Source organism: Heterodontus francisci, chromosome 2, assembly GCF_036365525.1.
Source record: "Heterodontus francisci isolate sHetFra1 chromosome 2, sHetFra1.hap1, whole genome shotgun sequence".
Lineage (NCBI taxonomy): Eukaryota > Metazoa > Chordata > Chondrichthyes > Heterodontiformes > Heterodontidae > Heterodontus > Heterodontus francisci.
The window spans coordinates 104,325,636-104,348,190 of NC_090372.1; the positions used below are offsets into that span (position 1 = coordinate 104,325,636).

Consider the following 22,555-nt stretch of genomic DNA (forward strand, 5'->3'; position numbering starts at 1 on the left):
TATGCTAATAATGTCACATAAGTGCAAGGTGTTTTATGCCCTGTCTCAAATAGTCATTATCCATATGTAAGTTTAGATCTGCATGTTGGCAGGCTGCTACTAATTTCATGGTCAAGCCCTCAGCTGATGTTCAAACGTGGGCTTCCAAGAGTTTCTGGATAACAATCAAGAGTGCCTTACATGATTTTCTTTCTTCCCTCCCTAACTTGGGCATGTGAGCCAATTTGGGTGTTGTTGCTGCTGCTGTTTTTGCTGAAATCAGCTAACAGAGTCCAGATTGTAGTAGGGACCTATGTGATTTAAATGGCACATTTCCATATTGTTGTTACAACCAATGCGGGAGAAATGCACTGTTAATTCAGTCCCCCACTTCTCCATGGGTCAATACATTTTTTCCACCTACCAAAGAATAGTCAATTAGACTCTGTTTGTCTCCCAGAATAAAGCTAACTAACCAGGTTTCTTTAAACAACAACACCATTAACTATTTATTAGGAAAAAATAAGTCTTAACCACTAATGAAAGAAATCTATATATATGAAAAGCTCCTTATTTCCCTAGATCTCATGCACACACACATTCAAAAAAGACGGTTACCAGGGTAAAAAGGGTTTTGGTTGACAGCTGTTGCTTAGGAGTGGAAGGAATAATAAAATAAATCAGTTTGTCACGTTCTGGTAGGAAAATCTTTGGTTGGGTCAGGTGTCCCAGGGTCAAATAGTCAAATGCATTCGAAGTCTCTCCAGGAGAGGTTGATGAACAATCTGTGATGGGTAGGCGTTCAAGGCAATTCGGCTACAGTAGGCATCACATATGTTTTTCAGCAGGGGTGTAGCAACAGGTCTGCTTAGGAGTCACAGCAACAGTGTAACAGTAAAAGCTTTCTTCAGGTTCCAGGATTTCCCAAAACACAAGAGGCAACAGGTACCACACTGGATGCAGGAATTCTTCAGGAACAGGAGGCAATAGGAATCTGCCACCTTTCAAGTACAGGGTTTCTTTTCAAGAGATGCAAGTTGCCTCTACAGAAAGAGATCTTTTTCTCTAGTCTGCAAGCAGGTTAGGTCTAAGTTTCAAAATTTCAAATGTCTGCTTTTTGTCCAAGTCATTAGTTTTTAAAAGGGTCCAAAAAAGTGAACCTTCCTGTGCTGATCACATGACCAGACACAGTGTCTCTCCTATCATTCAAAGTGTTGCTCTGAATATGTCAAAAACCTCTGGTTGGCTTCCTTGAAACGGTTTGCTTTTCCTATTCTTATATACAAAGTCAACATCTGAAAATTTCAGCTATTTGCAGGTGTCCATGTTCACTGAAAATCCTTTTTCCAGTTTTTTAAAACACACAGGGCTGAACTTAAATCTCGTGCCGCATTCCGCGATATTTCACGCGGGGGCTCATTTAAATATTGGGGGCAGAGTGGCCGCCCCTGATGACGTGTAGGGGTTGCCGCCGCGCCCCCAGCAACAGTAACATTTTAATATTTTCCCTGGTCTCTGGGAAATAAAAATAAAATTTTATTTCAACTCTAAATCCCATTTCCCACCGCCCACCCCCCAAAATGGGTAAATCATACATTAATTGCCCTCTTAAAATTTTATTAGTATCTCGAGCTTTCCCCCTGACATTTGTTCCCTTTGACCCTCAACTCATTTCCACCATCCCCACAGCCAATAATAAATGTTTTCCCTGTTCCTCCACCTCTCGCACCCTGAAAATTTTATTCCTGCCTCCTCCCCACTAGGTTTTTGCTTCGGAACAAACCTCTTGTAACACTTCCGCCCTTGGTGAAATGAAACGCCATTCTTGAATGTGTTTCATTACAATGTAAAAACAATAGTTGAAAACATTTTAAACATATTTTCGCATTCATGCCCCTCATTCACTGTACTGGTAGTTAACACAAGTTTGCTTTGTACCATTGTTACTCGTAACATAACAAAGTTAAATTCATGACAAAGCATCTGCGATAACATTGTTTTTTCCTGAAATGTTCACAATCTTCAAGTGATAAGGCTATTACAATAAACTCCGCTGGAATATTCCGGCATTTTGGGTTTTAAATTTTTCCACACAAGTTAATGGATTATGGTCAGTTGTATATCAGTGTATCTTTGTAGTCGTGGCGGACATATACTTCAAAATGTTTAAGAGCTAGCAATAGGCTTAGTGTTTCTTTTTCCACGGTGGAATACTTTTTTTGGTGGCGATTCAGTTTTTTTATAAAGTACCCAACTGGTTTTGCTATGCCCGATTCGTCATCTTGTAATAGGACTGCAGCAAGGCCCAGATCACTAGCATCAATTGCTACCTTGAAGGGCTGAGTAACACTGGTTCATTCGTCAAAATTGCCTTTAGCTTTTCAAAAGATGCTTGGCATTCCCCTGACCACACTACCTGGGTTTTCTTTTTCTATAGCAAATCTGTCAGTGGAGCAGCTAAAGCACTAAAATTTGGTACAAACTTTCTGTAGAAACCACACATCCCCAAAAACCTCATGATTTCACGCTTAGTCTTAGGGGTAGCAAACTGCACTAATGCTTGTACTTTTGCCATTCTTGCCAACACTTGTCCTTTGTGTGCTTTTAATGATTCACCCTGTAAAGGTAATAACACTAATACTTCATCTCCTGGTTGAAAGGTTCTGGTCTTTGCATTTTTGTCTGCTCATTTCTTATAGTGGTTTGGGATGCTTTAAGGTGTTCCTGAGCCACATTGCAAGCTTTTGTGAGCCTTTCCCGGAATGCAGATACAGAGTCTAGTACTGAAGCTTCACCACTTTGCTCTAAGAACCTGTCTTTGATTAGTTTTAAAGGGCCTCTTATCTTATGTCCGTAAACCAATTAGAAAGGACAAAAACCTGTAGACTCATTTGGTGAATCTCTAGTGGCAAATAAAAGAAAGTCTAGCCCTTTATCCCAATCATGGAGATATTCATGACAGTATGCCCTAATCATTGTTTTGAAAGTTTGATGGTACCTCTCTACAGCTCCCTGTGTCTGTGGCTGATATGCTGAAGATTTTAACTGTTTGATACCCAAATTACCCATGAGTTCTTGAAATATCTTAGACATAAAATTGGAACCTTGATCTTACTGAACTTCAAGTGGTAATCCATATCTTGTAAAGAATTGGGTTAACTTCTCTTCTACTACTTCAGCAGTAACTGTCCTCAAGGGAATGACCTCTGGAAATCGAGCAGCCATATCCATAACAGGGAGTATGTATTGATATCCCACTTTTGTTTTTGGCAAGGGTCCTGCACGGTCTACCAGCACCATACTAAATGGGAATTAGGGGTGCTTGGTTTATGGCAGGTTGAAGTTTTCCCACCATTTGGCATGTACAGTATGTCCTACAAAACTGCACCATGTCCTTGGTAAGATCTGGCCAGTAATAATGTTGGCCTATATGTGATTTGGTCTTCCAGATCCCCATATGTCCTGCAGGAGGAATGTCATGTGCTAACTTTAATAATTCCTGGCGATATTTGGGTGGTACCACTACTTGTCAAACAACCATCCATTCTTCGTCCACAGGTCTATGAGGCGGTCTCCATTTCCTCATCAGAACCGTGTCTTCAACATAATAGCCTTCTGCAACTCCTTTTGCCTCAGCTTCTGTCAGAGCTGACTACTATTTTATGTAACTCTGGATCAGGTCGTTGTGCTGTGATTAAAGTTGATTTGTTAAATATCTAATTTGGAGTATCTAAATCCCTAAGGAAAGTTTCAGATACTCGGTTATCTGTTTGTGGTGCCAGTTTCACCTCCGACAGTGGATCCTGTTTAGCCATTGCACAGGAAATATTCCTGGAACTTGTTCCTGTAATTGTTTTCTTTCTTTAACTTCTCTTGGTTTCTCTTTAACTACAGGAGAAACTGATACTTTTGCTCCAGCCAAATCATTCCCTAGGAGTAGGTCAGTTCCCTCTCCTGGCAAACTATGAACAATTCCTACTGTTACCATCCCAGACATTAGGGTACATTCCTGGTGCACTCGATACAAAGGTACGGGTATATACTCCCTGCCAATATCGTTAACTAAAACTTTAGCATTCAGTTGCTCTCTGGTGGAAATGTTATACCTTTCCCCAGCAAAAGAGATTGGATTGCTCCTGTATCCTTAAGTGTAACTATAGGTTGGCCTGCCTCACATGACGGATAATGGAGTTACTTTTCCTTTTGACAAGAATTCCATATAAATTTCAGGTATCTTACTGTCAACCCCTACACTCACTTTGTTTTTTTAAATCTGGTTTTACAGCTGCCGTCAACGCTACAGCCAGATCTGCTGTACTCTCTGTCAAAGCTCCTTTCTCTGCCTGAGCTTTGTGTACCCCAACAAGTCCCATGGGTTTACCTTGCAACTTCCAGCATTCTGAACAAAGATGTCCCACCTTGTGACCTTGATAACACTTCAGCTTGTGGACCTCACTTCTACCCTCAGTACCTTCCTTTCTGACCTGAGGAAGTGATCCTGGGGCAATACCAGCTGTTCCTTCTTGTCCCTGGCTGCTTGCCTTCCTTGCACTCTCCCACCTTCTATCCTTCTCGGGTTTGTGGGGGTGATGCACAAAGGGTATCAGCTTATTAAAAAGGCTGAAAGTCATCAGCAATTTCCACTGTTTGTCTGCCTTTTAAAATTTTCTGGTTCTCCACATGAGTTCTCACATCTGGAGGGATTGAATTTTTAAACTTTTCCAAGAGCATCAGTTCTCTAAGGTTCTCATACATGGCTTCCATCGTTACTGCCCATATCCAACGATCAAAATTAATTTGCTTTACCCTCTCAAATTCTATATAAGTCTGCCCAGCCAATCTCCAGACGTTCCAAAACTTCTGTCGCTAAGCTTCAGGGACTAACTGATACGCAGCGAGAATAGCCTTTTTTGCCATCTCATAGTCTGCAGAATCCTCTTCAGGAAGCATTTGCATAAATTTCATGAGCTCTGCCCATCAACCTGCCTTGCATAAGCAGTGCCCAGTTTTCTTTGGCTATTTCATTTGTTTGGCTTTTTTTTTCAAAAGAAATAAAAAATGCCTCTTGGTCCCTTTCCTCAAACTTAGGGAGAGCTTGTATAAATTTAAACAGGTTTTCGCTGCGTCCAGGGCTGGATTCATATTCTTCCTGACCAGGATTTTCCCTGTGGTCCAGACTACCCTTTTTTCTTAGTTCCATCTCACCATCAAAGATCGGTGAAGACAAATGTAGGTTCCTTACAGTCAGAAACAGGGGAATTTATTATGGGGAACAAAGAAATGGCTGACCAACTAAATGCATACTTTGGTTCTGTCTTCATGAAGGAGGACACAATTATCATACCAGAAATGTTGGGGAACACAGGGCTTAGTGAGAGAGAGGAACTGAAGGAAATCAGTAGTCGTAGAGAAATGGTGTTGGGGAAATTGATGGGATAGAAGGCCAATAAATCCCCAGGGCCTGATGGTATGCTTCCCAGAGTACTTAAGGAAGTGGCCCTAGAAATAATGAATGCATTGGTGGTCATCTTCCAAGATTCTTTAGACTCTGGAACAGTTCCTACAGATTGGAGGGTAGCTAATGTAACCCCACTACTTAAAAAGGGAGGTAGAGAGAAAGCAGGGAATTATAGACCAGTCAGCCTGACTTCGGTAGTGGGGAAAATTCGAGAGTCCATTATCAAAGATTTTATAGCAGAGCACTTAGGGAACAGTGGTAGAATCGGGCAGAGTCAGCATGGATTTACGAAAGGGAAATCATGCTTGACAAATCAACTAGAATTCTTCGAGGATGTAACTAGTAGAGTTGATGAGGGGGAGCCAGTGGATGTTTGGACTTTCAGAAGGCTTTTGACAAAGTCCCACATAAGAGATTAGCGTGTAAAATTGAAGCGCATGGGATTGGGGGTAGTGTATTGCGATGGGTAGAAAATTGGCTGGCAGACAGGAAACAAAGAGTAGGGATAAATGGGTCTTTTTCCAAATGGCAGGCAGTGACAAGTGGGGTATCGAGGGATCGGTGCGAGGACCCCAGCTATTCACAATATACATTAATGATTTAGATGAGGGAACTAAATGTAACATCTCCAAATTTGCAGATGACACAAAACTGGGTGGGAGGGTGAGTTGTGAGGAGGATGCAGATTCAGGGTGATTTGGACAAGTTGAGTGAGTGGGCTAATGCATGGCAGATGCAGTATAATGTGGATAAATGTGAGGTTATCCACATTGGTAGCAAAAACAGGAAGGCAGATTGTTATCTGAATGGCTATAAACTGACAGAGGGGAATATGCACGAGACCTGGGTGTTCTCTTATACCAGTCGCTGAAGGTAAGCATGCAGGTGCAACAGGCGGTAAAAAAGGCAAATGGTATGTTGGCCTTCATAGCGAGAGGATTCGTGCACAGAAGCAGGGATGTCTTGCTGCAATTACACAGGGCCTTGGTGAGGCCACACCTGGAATATTGTGTGCAGTTTTGGTCTCCTTATGTGAGGAAGGATGTTCTTGCTATAGAGGAAGTGCAGCGAAGGTTTACCAGACTGATTCCTGGGATGGCGGGACTCATGTATGAGGAGAGATTGAGTCGGTTAGGATTATATTCGCTGGAGTTCAGAAGATTGAGGGGGGATCGCATAGAAACCTATAAAATTCTAACAGGACCTGACTGGGTAGATGCAGGAAGGATGTTCAGAATCAGGGGTCATAGTCTAAGGATACGGGGTAAACCTTTCAGGACTGAGATGAGGAGAAATTTCTTCACCCAGAGAGTGGTGAGCCTGTGGAATTCGCTACCACAGAAAGCAGTTGCGGTCAAAACATTGTATGTTTTCACGAAGGAGTTAGATACAGCCCTTTGTCTAAAGGGATTAAAGGGTATGGGGCGAAAGCAGGAACAGGTTACTGAGTTGGATGATCAGCCATAATCATAATGAATGGTGGAGCAGCCTCGAAGGGCCGAATGGCCTACTCCTCCTATTTTCTATGTTTCTTAATTTGAATTCCCTTGCTTCTTTTTCACTTTCTCTCTGAAATGCTCTTTCTTTCTCCCTTTCCTCTTTTTTCAAGTTTTCTTAATTCTTTTTCAGCCTCAGTTTTTATCAATTCTATTGCCTTTTCTTTTTCCTTTTGAAGCCTATGTTTTTCCATTTCTTGTTCCTGCTTAAGTTTTTTCAGTTGTAACTGAATTTAAGCCAATTCAACTGCATCAGCCTCTGACCTACTATCTTCCTCTTCTTTTTCTTCTGCTTCTTCCAATTTTAAATGTTGGGCTATTACATCAATTGTCTCTGCTTATTTTGCACCTGATTTCAAGTCTAACCCAAATTGTGCTGCCAAATCTTTTAGTTTAATCTTGGCTAACGTTTTCACGTCACTGAGGGACACATTCTACTTTCCCAGAAAAGCTGTAGCAACTGCTAATGCCATTCTGGTGGTGTAGACTCAACCCTATTACACAAGAAATCTGGTTCTCTTATTTTTCTCTTTTCATTATTTATTCCCCTTACAATTAACATTGTCATACATACATACAAATTAGGAACAGGAGTAGGCCACTCGACCCCTCCAGCCTGCTCCGCCATTCAGTACGTTCATGGCTGAACTGATTACTCCACATTTCCACCTAACCCCGATAACCTCTCACCCACTTGCTCATCAAGAATCTATCTACCTCTGCCTTAAAAATATTCAAAGACTCTGCTTCTAGTGCCTTTTGAGGAAGAGACCAAAGACTCCCGACCCCGAGAGAAAAAATTTCTCCTCATCTCTGTCTTAAATGGGTGACCCCTTATTTTTAAACAGTGACCCCTAGTTCTAGATTCTCGCACAAGCGGAAACATCCTTTCCACGTTCACCCTGTCAAGACCCCTCAGGATCTTATATGTTTCAATCAAGTCAGCGCTTATTCTTCTAATTCCAGCGGATACAAGCCTAGCCTGTCCAATCTTTCATTGTAAAACAGCCCGCCCATCCCAGGTATTAGTCTGGTAAACCTTCTCTGTACTGCCTCCAATGTATTTACATCCTTCCTTAAATAAGGAGACCAGTACTGTACACAATACTCCAGATGTGATCACACCAATGCCCTGTACAGCTGAAGCATAATTTGCCTACTTTTGTATTCAATTCCCCTCCCGCTAAACGATAACATTCTATTAGCTTTCCTAATTACATGCTGAACCTGCATACTAACGTTTTATGATTCATGCACTAGGACACCCAGTTCTCTCTGCATTTCGGAGCACTGCAATCTCTCACCATTTAGATAATATGCTTCTTTTTTATTCTTCCTGCCAAAGTGGACACTTCCCACATTATACTCCATTTGCCAGGTCTTTGCCCACCCACTTAACCTATCTATATCCCTTTGTAGCCCCCTTATGTTCTCTTCACAAGTTACTATCTTTCTGTCATCAGCAAATTTAGCAATCATACCTTCGGTCCCTTCATCTAAGTCATTTATATAAATTGTAAAAAGTTGAGGCCCCAGCACTGATCCCTGTGGCACACCACCCGTTACAGCTTGCCAACCAGAAAATGACCCATTTATGCTGACTGTCTGTTTCCTGTTAGCTAGCCAATCTTCTATCCATGCCAACTTCATACACCATAAACTTTAATTTTCTTTAGTAACCTTTGATGTGGCACCTTATCAAATGCCTTCTGGAAATCTAGGTATGATAGTTCCACCAGTTCCCCTTCATCCACAGCACATTGTAACTCCCTCAAAGAACTCCAATAAATGGGAGTTCACATGATTTTCCTTTCACAAAACCATGTTGACTCTGCCTGATTACCTTGAATTTTTCTAAATGCCCTGCTATAATGTCTTTAATAATAGCTTTTAACATTTTCCCTAAGACAGCTGTTAAGCTAATTGGCCTGTAGTTTCTTGCTTTCTGACTCCCTTTTTGAATAAAGGTGTTACAGTCGCTATTTTCCAATCTAATGGAACCTTCCCCGAATCTTGGGAATTTTGGAAAATTAGAACCAACGCATCAATATCTCAATAGCCACTTCTTTTAACACCCTAGGATGAAGTCCATCAGGACCCAGGGACTTATCAGCCCGCAGCTCCAACAATTTGTTCAGTACCATTTCCCTGGTGATTGTAATTTTCTTGAGTTGCTTCCACCCTTCCATTTCCTGACTTACACCTAATACTGGGATGTTACTTGTATCCTCAATAGTGAAGACCGATGCAAAATATCTGTTCAATTCATCTACCATCTCCTTATTATCCATTATTAATTCCCAAGACTCACCTTCTATAGGAGCAATGCTCACTTTGTTAACTCTTTTCTTTTTAAAATATCTATAGAAACTCTTACTATCTGTCTTTATATCTCTAGCTAGCTTTCTCTCGTACTCTAATGTTACTTTCCTTATCAATATTTTAGTCATTCTTTGCTGTTTTTTATATTCTGTTCAATCTTCTGACCTGCCTCCCATCTTTGTGCAATTATTTGCTTTTTTTTAAGTTTGATACTGTCTTTAACTGCATTGCCATTTGATTTGATCTCGCAAGAGCCCCAATTCATATGTTATTACCAAGTTGGGAGAAATGCACTGTTAATTCAGTACGACTTCTCCACAGGTCACAGCATATCAATGAGTTTTTTTTTCCACCTACCAAAGAGTAGCCAATCGACTGTTTATCTCCCAGAATAAAGCACGCCAATTAGGTTTCTTTAAACAACAACAACATTAACTATTTATTTGGAAACAATAATGATAAGTCTGAACTACTAATGAGATAAATCTATATATATGAAAAGCTGCTTATTTCCCTGGACCACATGCGCACACACACACACACATTAAAAAAAAGTTAACCGGGAATAAAGGGTTTTGGTTTACAGCTGTTTCTTAGCAATAGAAGGAATAATAAAATAAATCAGTTTGTCACATTCTGGCAGGAAATTCTTCGGTTGGGTGAGGTGTCCAAGAGTCAAATGGTCAGATGCCACTCAAAGTCTCTCCAGGTGAGGTTGATGAACAGTCTGTGATGGGTAGGCGCTCAAGGCAATTCAGCTACAGCAGGCATCATATAGGTCTTTCAGCAGGTGTGTAGCAACAGGTCTGCTTAGGAGTCACAGCAGCAATATAGCAGTCGAAGCTTTCTCTGGGTTTCTCCAGCTTCCAGAAATTCCCAAAACACAGAAGGCAACAGGAACCACACTGGATGCACGAATTCAACCATCTTCAGCTTCATCAATGACCTTCCTTCAATCATTAGGTCAGAAGTGGGGATGTTCACTGATGATTGCACAATGTTCAGCACCATTCGCGACTCCTCAGATACTGGATCAGTCCGTGTAGAAATGCGGCAAGACCTGGACAACATCCAGGCTTGGGCTGATAAGTGGCAAGTAACATTCGTGCCACACAAGTGCCAGGCAATGACCATCTCCAACAAGAGAGAATCTAACCATCTCCCCTTGTCATTCAATGGCATTACCATCGCTGAATCCCCCACTGTCAACATCCTAGGGGCTACCATTGACCAGAAACTGAACTGGAGTAGCCATATAAATGCCGTGACTACAACAGCAGGTCAGAGACTAGGAATCCTGCAGCGAGTAACTCACCTCCTGACTCCCCAAAGCCTGTCCACCATCTACAAGGCACAATTCAGGAGTGTGATGGAATACTGTCCAGTTGCCTGGATGGGTGCAGCTCCAACAACACTCAGGAAGATCAACACCATCCAGGACAAAGCAGCCCACTTGATTGGCACCCATCCACCACCTTCAACATTCACTCCCTCCACCACCGATGCACAGTGGCAGCAGTGTATACCATCTACAGGATGCACTGCAGCAACGCACCAAGGCTCCTTCGACAGCGCCTTCCAAACCCGCGACCTCTACCAACTAGAAGGACAAGGGCAGCAAATGCATGGGAACACCACCACCTGCCAAGTTCCCCTCCAAGTGACACACCATCCTGACTTAGAACTATATCGCTATTCCTTCACTGTCACTGGGTCAAAATCCTGGAACTCCTTTTCGAACAACACTGTGGGTGTACCTACCTGACATGGACTGCAGCGGTTCAAGAAGGCAGCTCACCGCCACCTTCTCGAGGGCAATTAGGGATGTGCAATAAATGGTGGCCTAGCCACCGATGCCCACATCTCATGAATGAGTAAAAAAAAATCTTCAGAGACAGGAGGCAATAGGAACCTGCAGCCTTTCAAATGCAGGGTTTCTTTTCAAGAGATGAAAGTTTCCTTTATAGAGAGAGGTCTTTTTCTCTGGGCTCCAGGCAGGTCAGGTCTAAGTTTCAAAATTTCAATTGCCTGCTCTTTGTCCAACTCACTGGTTTTTAAAATCGTCCAAAAAAGTAAACCTTCCTGAGCCAATCACATGACCAGATATAGTGTCTCCCCTATCATTCAAAGTGTTGCTATGAGGAGGTCATAAACCTCTGTCTGGCTTCCTTGAAACTGCTTGCTTTTCCTATTCTTGTATACAAAGTCAACATCCAAAAATTTCAGCTATTTGCAGGTGTCCCTGTCCACTTAAAATCCTTTTTTCTGTTTTTTTAAAACACATAGAATTCTAAGATATTAGTTCAAAAATAAAATCTCTTGTAACACTGTGCAGTGTATTCATTAGCTAAATGATATTATTCCACAGATTTTCTTAATGTGTTTTAAATCTCATTTTCGTAAATGTTGGTTAGTATTTACATCTATATTGTTGAACTAACAGCACAGAGAATGCAACATAATACAAGAAGGCATTAGAAGACTTGCAGACTGCACAATTAAGTTTTTTTAATTTTTCATTCATGGGATGTGGGCATCGCTGTCTAGGCCAGAATTTATTGTCAGTCCCTCATTGCCCTTGAGAAGGAAGTGGTGAGCTGCCTTCTTGAACCACTGCAGTCCTTGGGGTGTAGGTACACCAACAGTGTTGTTAGGAAGGGAATTCCAGGATTTTGATCCAGCAACAATGAAGGAACAGTGATATAGTTCTAAGTCAGAATGATGTGTGGCTTGGAGGAGAACTTGCAGGTGGTGGTGTTCCCATGCATCTGCTGCTGTTGATCTTCTAGGTGATAGAGGTCACGGGTTTGGAAGGTGTTGTTGAAGGAGCCTTGGTGCGTTGCTGCAGTGCATCTTGTTGATGGTACACACTGCTGCCATTGTGTGTCAGTGGTGGAGGGAGTGAATGTTGAAGTTGGTGGATGGAGAGCCAATCAAGTGGGCAGCTTTGTCCTGGATGCTTTCGAGCTTCTTGAGTATTGTTGAAGCTGCATCCATCCAGGCAAGTGGAGAGTATTCCATCACACTCCGTACTTGTGCCTTGTAAATGGTGGACAGGCTTGGGGGATTTAGGAGGTGAGTTACTCGCCACAGAATTCCCAGCCTCTGACCTTGATCGATAGATTTTTGTTCTCCAAAGGTGTGAAGGGATATGGGGTAAAGGTGGGTATATGGAATTAAGTAACAGATCAGCCATGATCTTATTGAATGGCAGAGCAGGCTTGATGGGCTAAATGGGCTACTCTTGTTCCGAGTTATTTTGTGCCTAATATTTTACAGTGCTCAGTACTTTCAGAAAAATCTGTCAATCCAAGTTTTAGATTTAACAATTGATCTAACATGAATTGCTTTTTATGGAAGGGAGTTCCAAACTTTTATCACCCCTCGCATGAAGAAACATTTTCTAATTTCACTCAGATGATGTTGTAGAGGGAAGGCATGCAGATGAGTAACAGGAGGGAGACAAGCTGGATCCTTGGGGGACCAATGGTAAATTTAAAGAAAATAAAAAACCTTTTTATTTCATTATAAAACTTACCATTTGTTTTGTCTTTCTTGATTTTGTTTGAATAATGCAGTTGCACAGATCTTTTACAAAGATTAAAAATAGTGAAACACACAAATGTTTCACATTGAAAATGTTTTGGTTGTCCATTTTGGCTAAGATTATGGATGATATTTTTTCAAATGCAATTAATTCTCTGGTTTTGTGATATTTTCTTTAAGTGTAACTGCTGTTTATTTTATCTCTAGCCAATAGACTTTGAAGGCTTCAAACTGTTTATGAAAACATTCTTGGAGGCTGATCTGCCTGATGATTTCTGTCAGCATCTGTTCATGTCATTCAAGAACTCTCTTCCAAGCCCTTCATCGCAGGCGAGAAATTCCAGCAGCCCTGCACTCCACGCAGGAGGTAAGCAACAAGGGCCTCTACATCAACGTACCTCCCACATTTCTGTTTTTAGAAAGCACAAACAATCGCTTCAATGGTCTTTAAAGGAGAAACAAGTCTATAAATGTATGGAGAGACAAAAAGTACTCGATTATTTTCATTGGAGCAGAGAAAGTTAAGAGGAAATTTGATGGTTTTTTTTTAAACTATGAAGGATTTTGAAAAAACGGGGCAAAGACAAATATAAAAGCAAAATACTGCGGATGCTAAAAATCTGAAATAAAAACAGAAAATCCTGGAAATACTTAGTAGGTCTGGCAGCATCTGTGGAGAGAAAACAGAGTTATTGGTTCAGGAATGTGACCTTTCATCGGAAACTCATCCTCTGGTGGCGAGTCATTGATGAGGGGTCAATTTAAAATTATCACTGAGACTGAGAACGGTTAGGAGAAATTTCTTTCCAGAGAAGGTTGTTTGAGTATGTTTGCCACTGGGGGTGCTTGAGACAGAGACTATTGCAGCTTTTAAGGCAAAACTGGATAAAATATTTGAAGCAGAGGAAGATACCGAGCTATGCGGAAAGAAGGGGGCAGTGGGATTAATTTTAAAATTCCTCCAGCTAAGGGCAATAAGGTGAATGGCCTCTATGCTACAAATTTCTGTGGTTCAATAGTTCCATACATGCCAATGTAGATAAGTAGCAAAAGCTGACGAGAGAAAGGCAGCCCTGAATATAAATCTATGTCACGTGAAAGCAGTAATTGTGCTGAAATTACAGTGGGACAAAGGATAATGTAACTTAAACTAAAAGTAAACCCAATATTCCTTCACTTATATTGGAGGGAAAAAAATATTATATGCAAATGTCTGAAGGACCAATACCAGTGTTGAAAGGGCAAGATTTATTATCTGGGAAGAATCTGAGTGTATATGAGTGTATAACTCTGCCAAAACATTTTGATAAAATCTATTGCTACCTTCCAAATTGTCTTGTTAAAAATAACAGTCTAATTAATTGTTGATATTTTCTGAAGTACCTGGACTAATTCTAGTATCGTGCTTCCAGTGCGAAAATACACTTACAGAGAAGGCATCATGGGAAATCACAAGCTCACATCTTTCCCCCCATTAAAGTTAATACTCCACAAGCACCAGTGGGAAGATGAACTGGGAGTGTGTTGATCCCCATTAAGGGAGACAGCTCTACCCTCAGTAAGCACAGCTCCTTCCTGGGCATCAAGTACAGACAAGACAGCAGGAAGAGGAAGGAAAGCCTTCCCTCTTACTTACACCCTCCATCTACTCCATTCAACAAAAACATATAAGCAAATAATTTTTGATACTTTTTTGGCAGTATTTAATTTGATAGACTTCTTTAGTGAACAGCCAGTCAGTCTCAGTTTATCTTTGTGGTGTTAATGATGGAGTATCCTCCTTAATAGTGCTCAGTGATCAGATGGTGCTGGGAGACTGACAGCACTGGTAGCCTCACACCCTCTACCCCTTCTACTACACTTTAGAATTTGAGGTTCCTGCACCACATGCACTTGGGGTACCGCAATGCTTCATTGCAACCCGGCTCCGCTCTGCCTTTGACATTGTCCTTCACTCCTGCTGAGATGGACATCAAGGCATTACAAACAAAATGTGTACTGAGATTCCAGAACCACACCTCAACTACTGGCAAAAGTTATAAGTTATAATTATGTATGTGTATTTTCACATAAGCTCAATGTTCCCCTTAGGTATGAACAGATGATAAGGTCAGTCAGACGAAATTTAACTTCTAAACTCTAGTGGAGGCACACAGCCCAACCCCAATGCCCATCATCTATACTGAGCACAGAGCCATCTCAAGGAGTGAGCATGTCTTGCAATTTCAGTGGAAGCAGCTCACTGTTGGGCTCTGTGCTGATTTTAAAATGTAAATCATATAATGATACAGCACAAAAGGAGGCCATTCAGTATATTTTGCCTGAGTTGGCTGTTTAGTAGAGCTATCCAATTAATCTGACTCCCTTGCTCTTTCCTCATAGCCCTGTAATTTTTTACCATTCTGTATTGATCCATTTCACTTTTGAATGTTGATATTTAATCTGCTTCCATAACGAGGTGAATCTGTAATTTATTTTCAGAGTGCGTGTCTGATTCGTTTAAGCGTGCAGGCCTTTTAAATTTTTTTGCACAGGCCACCCACTCGCGATAATTTAAAAGGGCCTATGTGTAGCCTATGAGGGAACTTTCAGGGTGCTGTGTAGCTGCACAGCTTGGAAGGAATATTGTCCACCATTCTTTCAAGCAGTGCATTCCAGAACGCAACAACTCGCTGTGTAAAAAAAAACTACATGTCGCCTCTGGTTCTTTTGCCAATTAGCTTAATTCTGTGATCTCTCATTACTAACCCTTCTGCCACTAGAAACAGTTTCTCCTTGTTTACTCTATCAAAACCATTCATGATTTTGAACACATCTATCAAATCTCCTCTTAACCGTCTTTGCTTTAAGGAGAACAAGCCAAGCTTCTCCAGTCTCCGTATATAACTGAAGTCCATCATCCCTGGTTCCATTGTAGTGAATCTTTTCTGCACTCTCCTCATAGTCTTGACAGCCTTCCTAAAGTGTGGTGCCCAGAATTGAACACAATACTCTAGCTGAGGCCTAACCAGTTTTTATAATGGTTTAGCATAACTTCCTTGCTTTTTTACTCTATTCCTCTATTAATGAAGCCAAGGATTCCATATATTTTTTAAACAGCTTTCTCAACATGTCCAGCCTCCTTCAAAGATTTATGCGCATACACTCACAGGCACCCACTTTAAAATTGCACCATTTAATTTTTAGTGCCTCTGTCTTCCTACCTAAATGCATCACTTTACACTTCATTTAAATTTCATCAGCCACGTGTCTCCCCATTTCAACAGTCAGTCTGTCAATGTTCTTCTGAAGCCTATTACTATCCTCCTAATTGTTTACTACATTTCTGAGTTTCGTATCATACGAAGACTTTGAAATTGTGGCCTGTATACCTAAGTCCATGCCATTAATATATATCGGAAAGAGCAAAGATCTAATACTGACCTCTGGGAAATATCATTGTATACTTCCCTCCAGTCTGCAAAACAGTAGTTAACCACTATTCTCTGTATTCTGTCCCTTAGCCAATTTTGTTTCAATGCTGCCACTGTTCTTTTAATCCCATGGGCTATAACTTTGATAGCAAGCCGATTATGTGGCACTTTGTCAAATGCCTTTTGATAATCCATATGCATGACATCAAATGCTCTACCCACATCAACCCTTTCCGTTACTTCATCAAATAACTCGTTTATGTTCGACAACATGATTTGTCTTTAACAAACCCATGCTGACTTTCATTTATTAACCCATACTTTTCTAAATGCTGATTAATTTTGCTCCGGATTAATGACTCTAAAAGTTTTTCCACCATTGATGTTTGGCTGATCCACCTCCATTCCCGACATCAGCGGGGTCTGAAATTTCAGCTCAATGTACTCATTTAGTACCTCTGCCTCTACAAGAAGATTTCCTTTGTGATCCTTAATTAGCTCCACCCTTCCTTTGACTACCCTTTACTATTTATGTATTTATAAAAGACTTTGGTGTTCTCCTTTTATGTTAGCTGCTAACCTGCTCTTACTATCTCTTTGACCCCGCACCCCCCTTATTCCCTTTTATTCTCTTCTGTACTTTCTGTATTTAGCTTGGTCCTCTAAAGGATATTAACTTTACAATTGTCATAAGTCTCCTTTTTCTTTCTCATTTTAACATCTAAGTCTTTAGTCATCCAGGGAGCTCCCGTTTTAGATACTCTTCCCACTCATAATAATGTGTCTACTCTGTACTCGAACCATCTCCTCTTTGAAGGCTGACTGTTCTGCCCATCAATTTTTGATTACAATCCACCTTGACCAGATTCCTTTTCAAGTCACTGAAGTTGGCCCCCGTCCAGTTCAGTAATTTTACACTTGATTGTCCTATTCCAAACCTAATGATATTATGATCACTGTTCCCCATGTGTCCTCAGGAATTCCTCCCCCTCGTTTCCCTTTACACTGTTACTATCCCCATCTATATTAGGATAATTGAAGTCCCTTATTATTGCTATTCCTAAAAGGGAGTCATCAGAATCTCTATGTAAAGCAGATCAGTTTGTAGTCGAATGCAGTGAGGGGATGCAGTGAGAGGAGACATTTTCCTGAGTGAGACATTGCCAGAGTGAAGTGGAAATTTGGTGCACGTGGAAAGTTCTGGTAAGTTTTTGTCAAGCTTAAACTTTAATTTAAATTTTAGATTAAGAGTCAGGCTTTAAAATCTCCTGGTTAGGTAAATAGACTTGTTAAATAAGAAGCAGCCAGCAGTGGCAGTTATCTGTCAATCATTTGAAAGTAGTTAGGTTCAATAGGTGCTAATTATTGTAGCAGAAGCTGAGTTAGTGAATCATCAGAATCTCGATATAAAGTGGACCAGTTCTTAGCCTAATGCAGTGAGGAGACACAGTGAGAGGAGACATTTGCCAGAGTGAAGCTGGAAATTTGGTGTATGTGGGAAGCCGGTGCAGAGGGGGAAAGAGGGGATCCATTTACTTTCTTTTTTTTAGCCTCCAGCAGCTGGTGAGTCTTCCCTTGACTCCAAGGTAGGTGATTGGTTGGTGAGTTTTTTTATCATTTATCTTTCAAAACTCGGGTAATTTTACTAAGTGGAAGGTTTTATTTACTAATACGAGGAAACAGCAAGAGAGTTAATTAAGAAAGTAATAAGCAAGTAATTAAAGTAAATTAACTAATAGCATAAGTAACAATGGCAGGACAAGTGTTACGTTGCAGCTGTGGTATGTGGGAGCTTTTGGATGCCAAGACAATCCAGGACAAACAAGTCTGCAGAAAGTGCAAGCAGCTCGAGGAATTCCAGATCAGGATTATTGATCTGGAAGCTGATCTGCAAAACTGCATTACATAAGGGAGGGGGAGAAATACCTGTACACTTTGTTCTGGAAGACAGTCACACATCTTAGAACAGGGTCATCTTTGTCAGGAAGAATATAAAAGCAGAGTATTAATTAAATGGAGAACGACTGCAGAATTCCAAGATGCAGAGGGATTTAGGTGTTTTAGTGCATGAGTCACAAAACGTTAGTATACAGGTACAGTTTTGGCCTCCTTATTTAAGGAAAGATGTAAATGCATTGGAGGTGGTTCAGAAGAGGTTTACTAGATTGATACCTAGAATTAATGGATTGTCTTATGAGGATAGGCTGGACAGACTGGGCTTGTTTTCGCTGGAGTTTGGAAGAGTGAGGGGAGAGTTGATTGAAGTTTATAAGATCCTGAACGGTCTTGACAAGGCGGATGTGGAGAGGATGGTACCTCTTGTGGGGGAGTCCAGAACTAGGGGACACTGTTTTAAAATTAGGGGTCGCCCTTTTTGGACAGAGATGAGAAGAATTTGTTTCTTTCAGAGGGTTGTGCGACTTTGGAACTCTTTGCCTGTGAAGGTGGTGGAGGCGGGGTCAGTGAATATTTTTAAGGCGGAGGTAGATAGATTCTTGTTAGGCAAGGGAATCAAAGGTTATCGGGGTAGATGGGAGTGTGGAATTCGAAACACATACAGATCAGTCATGATCTTATTGAATGGCAGAGCAGGCTAGAGGGGACAAATGGCCGACTTCTGTTCCCAATTCTTATGTTTGTAGAAATATTAAGTTTCCAATCTTCCCTTCTTTCGGCCAGTTCTTTGTTATTGCTGGTATATCATAAACCCATGTGGGGATTTTTGCCTGCAGCTCACCAACCTTATTTACCACAATGTGTGAATTAATGTACATGCACTTCAAACCAATCTTAGTCTGCTTCGCATTTACTTCCTCTCTGATCCCTCCTATTTTTCAACCATGTTTTATGCTAGTTCGATTTGTTGCTCCCAGTCCTCTGTGCACCTTGATTCTTTTTCTCTAATGTTTAATATTGCTGCCTATCCCCCTGCCAATTCAGTTTAAACCATCCCCCACAGTATTAGTTAACTTTCCCATAAGGACATTGGTCCCAGCTCTGTTGAGGTACAACTCATCCACCTTGATCAAGTCCCTCCTGCCTCAATGCTCAGGGTCTCAATGTCCCAGGGACCTGAAACCTTCCCTCCTGCACCATTTCTCCAGCCACGCATTAACCTGTTTAATCCTATACATACGAGCATGTAGCACTAGGAGTGATCCAAAGACCTGCTTTTGAACTTCCTCCCTTGCTCCTGAAACTTGGACTACAAGACTTCAACCATTTTCCTCCCTATGTCATTTGTTTCCACATGGACTGCGACTCCTGGCTGTTCCTTTTCACCCCTCAAAATGTTCTCACTGGGTGATGTTCTTTACCCTGGCACCAGAGAGGCAACTTACCATGTGGGACTCATGTCAGCAGTTCCCGAACTGCCTGCCTATTCCCCTGACTATTGAATACCATATAACCAATCAATTTCTACATTTTTCTGTGCAGTCATTTGCCCCACAGTGCCATGGATGCTCTCAACACTTGACTCCCCCCAGGTGTTGGCTAAACAAACTGACTGCTGAACTCACTGCTGCAAAAGTAATCTTTGTAACATTTAAATTGCTAACTGGCTATATTAATTGTTGCTGCCAGTTACTGGAAAGCTGCCTTGGAGCACATTGAATTTCTTGCTGTGTCCCAGCATTGTACTTGTTATGGTGCCTGTCCATTGGTAAATTAGAACATAAATAACCCATTCCCTTATGGCACTGTTATTGCTATGTTTTATCAAGCTATTTAATTCCTGATTCTACATGCCTTAAAGGACTGTGCTGTGCACTGTTAGACTAAGATACATTCATCCGTCCCTAACAGTGCTGCTCCCAGCTCCTACCTGTTTGTACTCCTGTGGCTGCAACTCTGCTGTGGACAAGAATTCCAGATCTTGCAAGACAATTATGAAAATGCCCGCCCATGGAAAAATTCCATCCCTTTGAGCAGTGGTAGAAGTAATGGAGCTGGAACTGGTGCTGATTATTATCTTCGGATGTGGGTGCATGTTGTTATGTTGCATAGAGCATGCCCAGAAATCGATGGATTAATCCTGGGTGATAGTGACATTGAAGCACTAATAGTAAGTGCTGAGTGTTGCTGCAACACAGGTGTTAATGTTGATTTAGTAGTGATCATTCTTAACAGTTCATCCTACTTGTAGTATTCCAATTAGTTACATAACTAGCAAGGTTTCCCATATTCATCTTTCATTTACCAAAGCCAGAGCTATGTGTAATATATAAAAAGGGAGCTATAGGAAAGAAAGACTTAAATTTATATAGCACCCTTCACAACCTGAGGACATCCCAAAGCTTTGCAGCCAATTAAGTATTTTTGAATTGTAGTCAGAGAGATACAGCACTGAAACAGGCCCGTTGGCCCACCGAGTCTGTGCCAACCAATAACCACCCATTTATATTAATCCTACATTAATCCCATATTCCCTACCACATCCCTACCATTCTCCTACCACCTACCTACACTAGGGGCAATTTACAATGGCCAATTTACTTCCCAACCTGCAAGTCTTTGGCTGCGGGAGGAAACCAGAGCACCTGGCGGAAACCCACACGGTCACAGGGAGAACTTGCAAACTCCGCACAGGCAGTACCCAGAACTGAACCCGGGTCGCTGGAGCTGTGAGGCTGCAGTATTAACCACTGCGCCACTGTACCGCCCACTCATTACCCAATGTTGATTTAGTAGTTATCATTCATAGATATAAATCATAGATCATAAATCATCATAGTTCTCATGTAGAAAATTCAGCAATTTGTGCACAACAGACTCCCACAAACAGTAATGTGATAATGACCAGATAATCAGTGTTTTGTGATGTTGATTGAGAGATATATATGCTCCAGGACACTGGGGTTAACTTCCCTGCTCTTCTTCAAAATAGTGTCATGGGGTCTTTTATATACTCCTGAGAGGACAGGCAGGGTCCTAGTTTAACATCTCATCTGAAAGACATTACACTCTCGCAATACTGCAGTGAAATGTCAGCCTAGCTTTTTGTTCTCAGGTCCCTGGAATGGAGCTTGAATTTACAATCTTTGGACTCGGAGGCAAGAGTGCTCCGCACTGAGCCATGACTCACATTCTGAAATGGAATTACAAGACTCATAAGAATGAACCTACATTTACTGCTATTGAAAAGATTGAATAGCAGATTCCATAAAGTGTGTTATCAGATGGTCGGGGTGAATTTTGTCAAAAGAAACAACTTATATAGCACCTTTAGTGTAGAAAAATGGGCTAAGATATTTTATAGAATCACAATTTGAGATAACACTGAATCAGGAAAGGAGAGTTTGGGCAATGAGTTGGAAAGTTTGGCAGAAGAGATGAGTTTTGAGGAGATTTTTAAAGATGAAAGAAGTTGTAAAAATGAAAGGAGTTAGGAGGAGAGTTCCAGAGAGCAGGACTGATGTGACTGAAAGGTCTAGTGCCAATAGCGAGGTGAAGAAAGGGCAGAATGTATAGAATCAGTGCATTCATAAGGTATTATAGGCCTGAATTAGCTTACAGAGATAGGGTAGAGCAAGGCCTTGGAGGATTTATACATAAAGGTACCAATTTTAAATTTAGTACATTGAAGAATGGAGACCTAATGAAAATCAGCAAGGATGGATGTGTGGTCAGCAAGGACATAAGCAGAGGAGTTTTAGATAAGTTAGAGATTATGAAGGGAAGATGATAGGAGGTCAGAAAAAAGGACTTTGGAGAAACAGGATGGGACTTCCATTCCGGGGTCGGGACCCCGACATCGTGTTCACATCCGGGTCAACGAAAATGCATTGTGACTTCAATTAAAAATGTAATTAATTGGCCTAGAGTTTTGTTCGCTGCCCAATCAGCAGTGGCAGATGTGGGAAGGAGGCAGGACAAAGGGACGAGCTGATTTAAAAGGAAAGCCCCAGCCAATGCTCTCGTTGCCGTTCATCTGAAAAATGGTAAGTGAAGCTAAGCAGAGGGCAGTGGATAGGGAAGACCCTGTGCCAGGGCAGCCTGCCGTTTTTCTGGCACCTCACTCATCATGCTGCTGGAGGCGGTGACAGCACGGAGAAGCATCCTGTTTCCTGCCAGCAACAATAAAAAGCCTGCAAAGCTGACCAAGAAGGCATGGCTGGAGGTGGCCAACAGCAGAGGAGTGGTGAAGAGGAACTCGGTCCAGTGCAGGAAACATTTCATTGATCTGCTTCGGCCTGGCAAGGTGAGTCCAAAGATAGCCTCAGTTAGTTTGCTTCCTGGTCAGCAATCACCAGGATGCAAAATTGAGAAGCATCCTGAGGGCACATAGAGTTCTTCTGGCCATAGGAGAGATGTGTGTTCAGCGTTATTAATAACCCATA

At 41.5% G+C, this 22,555-nt stretch overlaps 1 protein-coding gene across 6 annotated transcripts in view; it reads left to right on the forward strand.

Moving 5' to 3' along the window:
• The window catches only part of dgkb (diacylglycerol kinase, beta), a 1,110,826-nt gene that overhangs the window by 184,608 nt on the left and 903,663 nt on the right, over positions 1–22,555 (forward strand). For all 6 annotated transcript variants that reach the window (XM_068051143.1, XM_068051127.1, XM_068051112.1 and 3 more), the window contains one exon: positions 13,009–13,168. In XM_068051143.1, the coding sequence (XP_067907244.1) occupies positions 13,009–13,168 (160 nt within the window). The remainder of the gene's footprint in view (positions 1–13,008; positions 13,169–22,555) is intronic.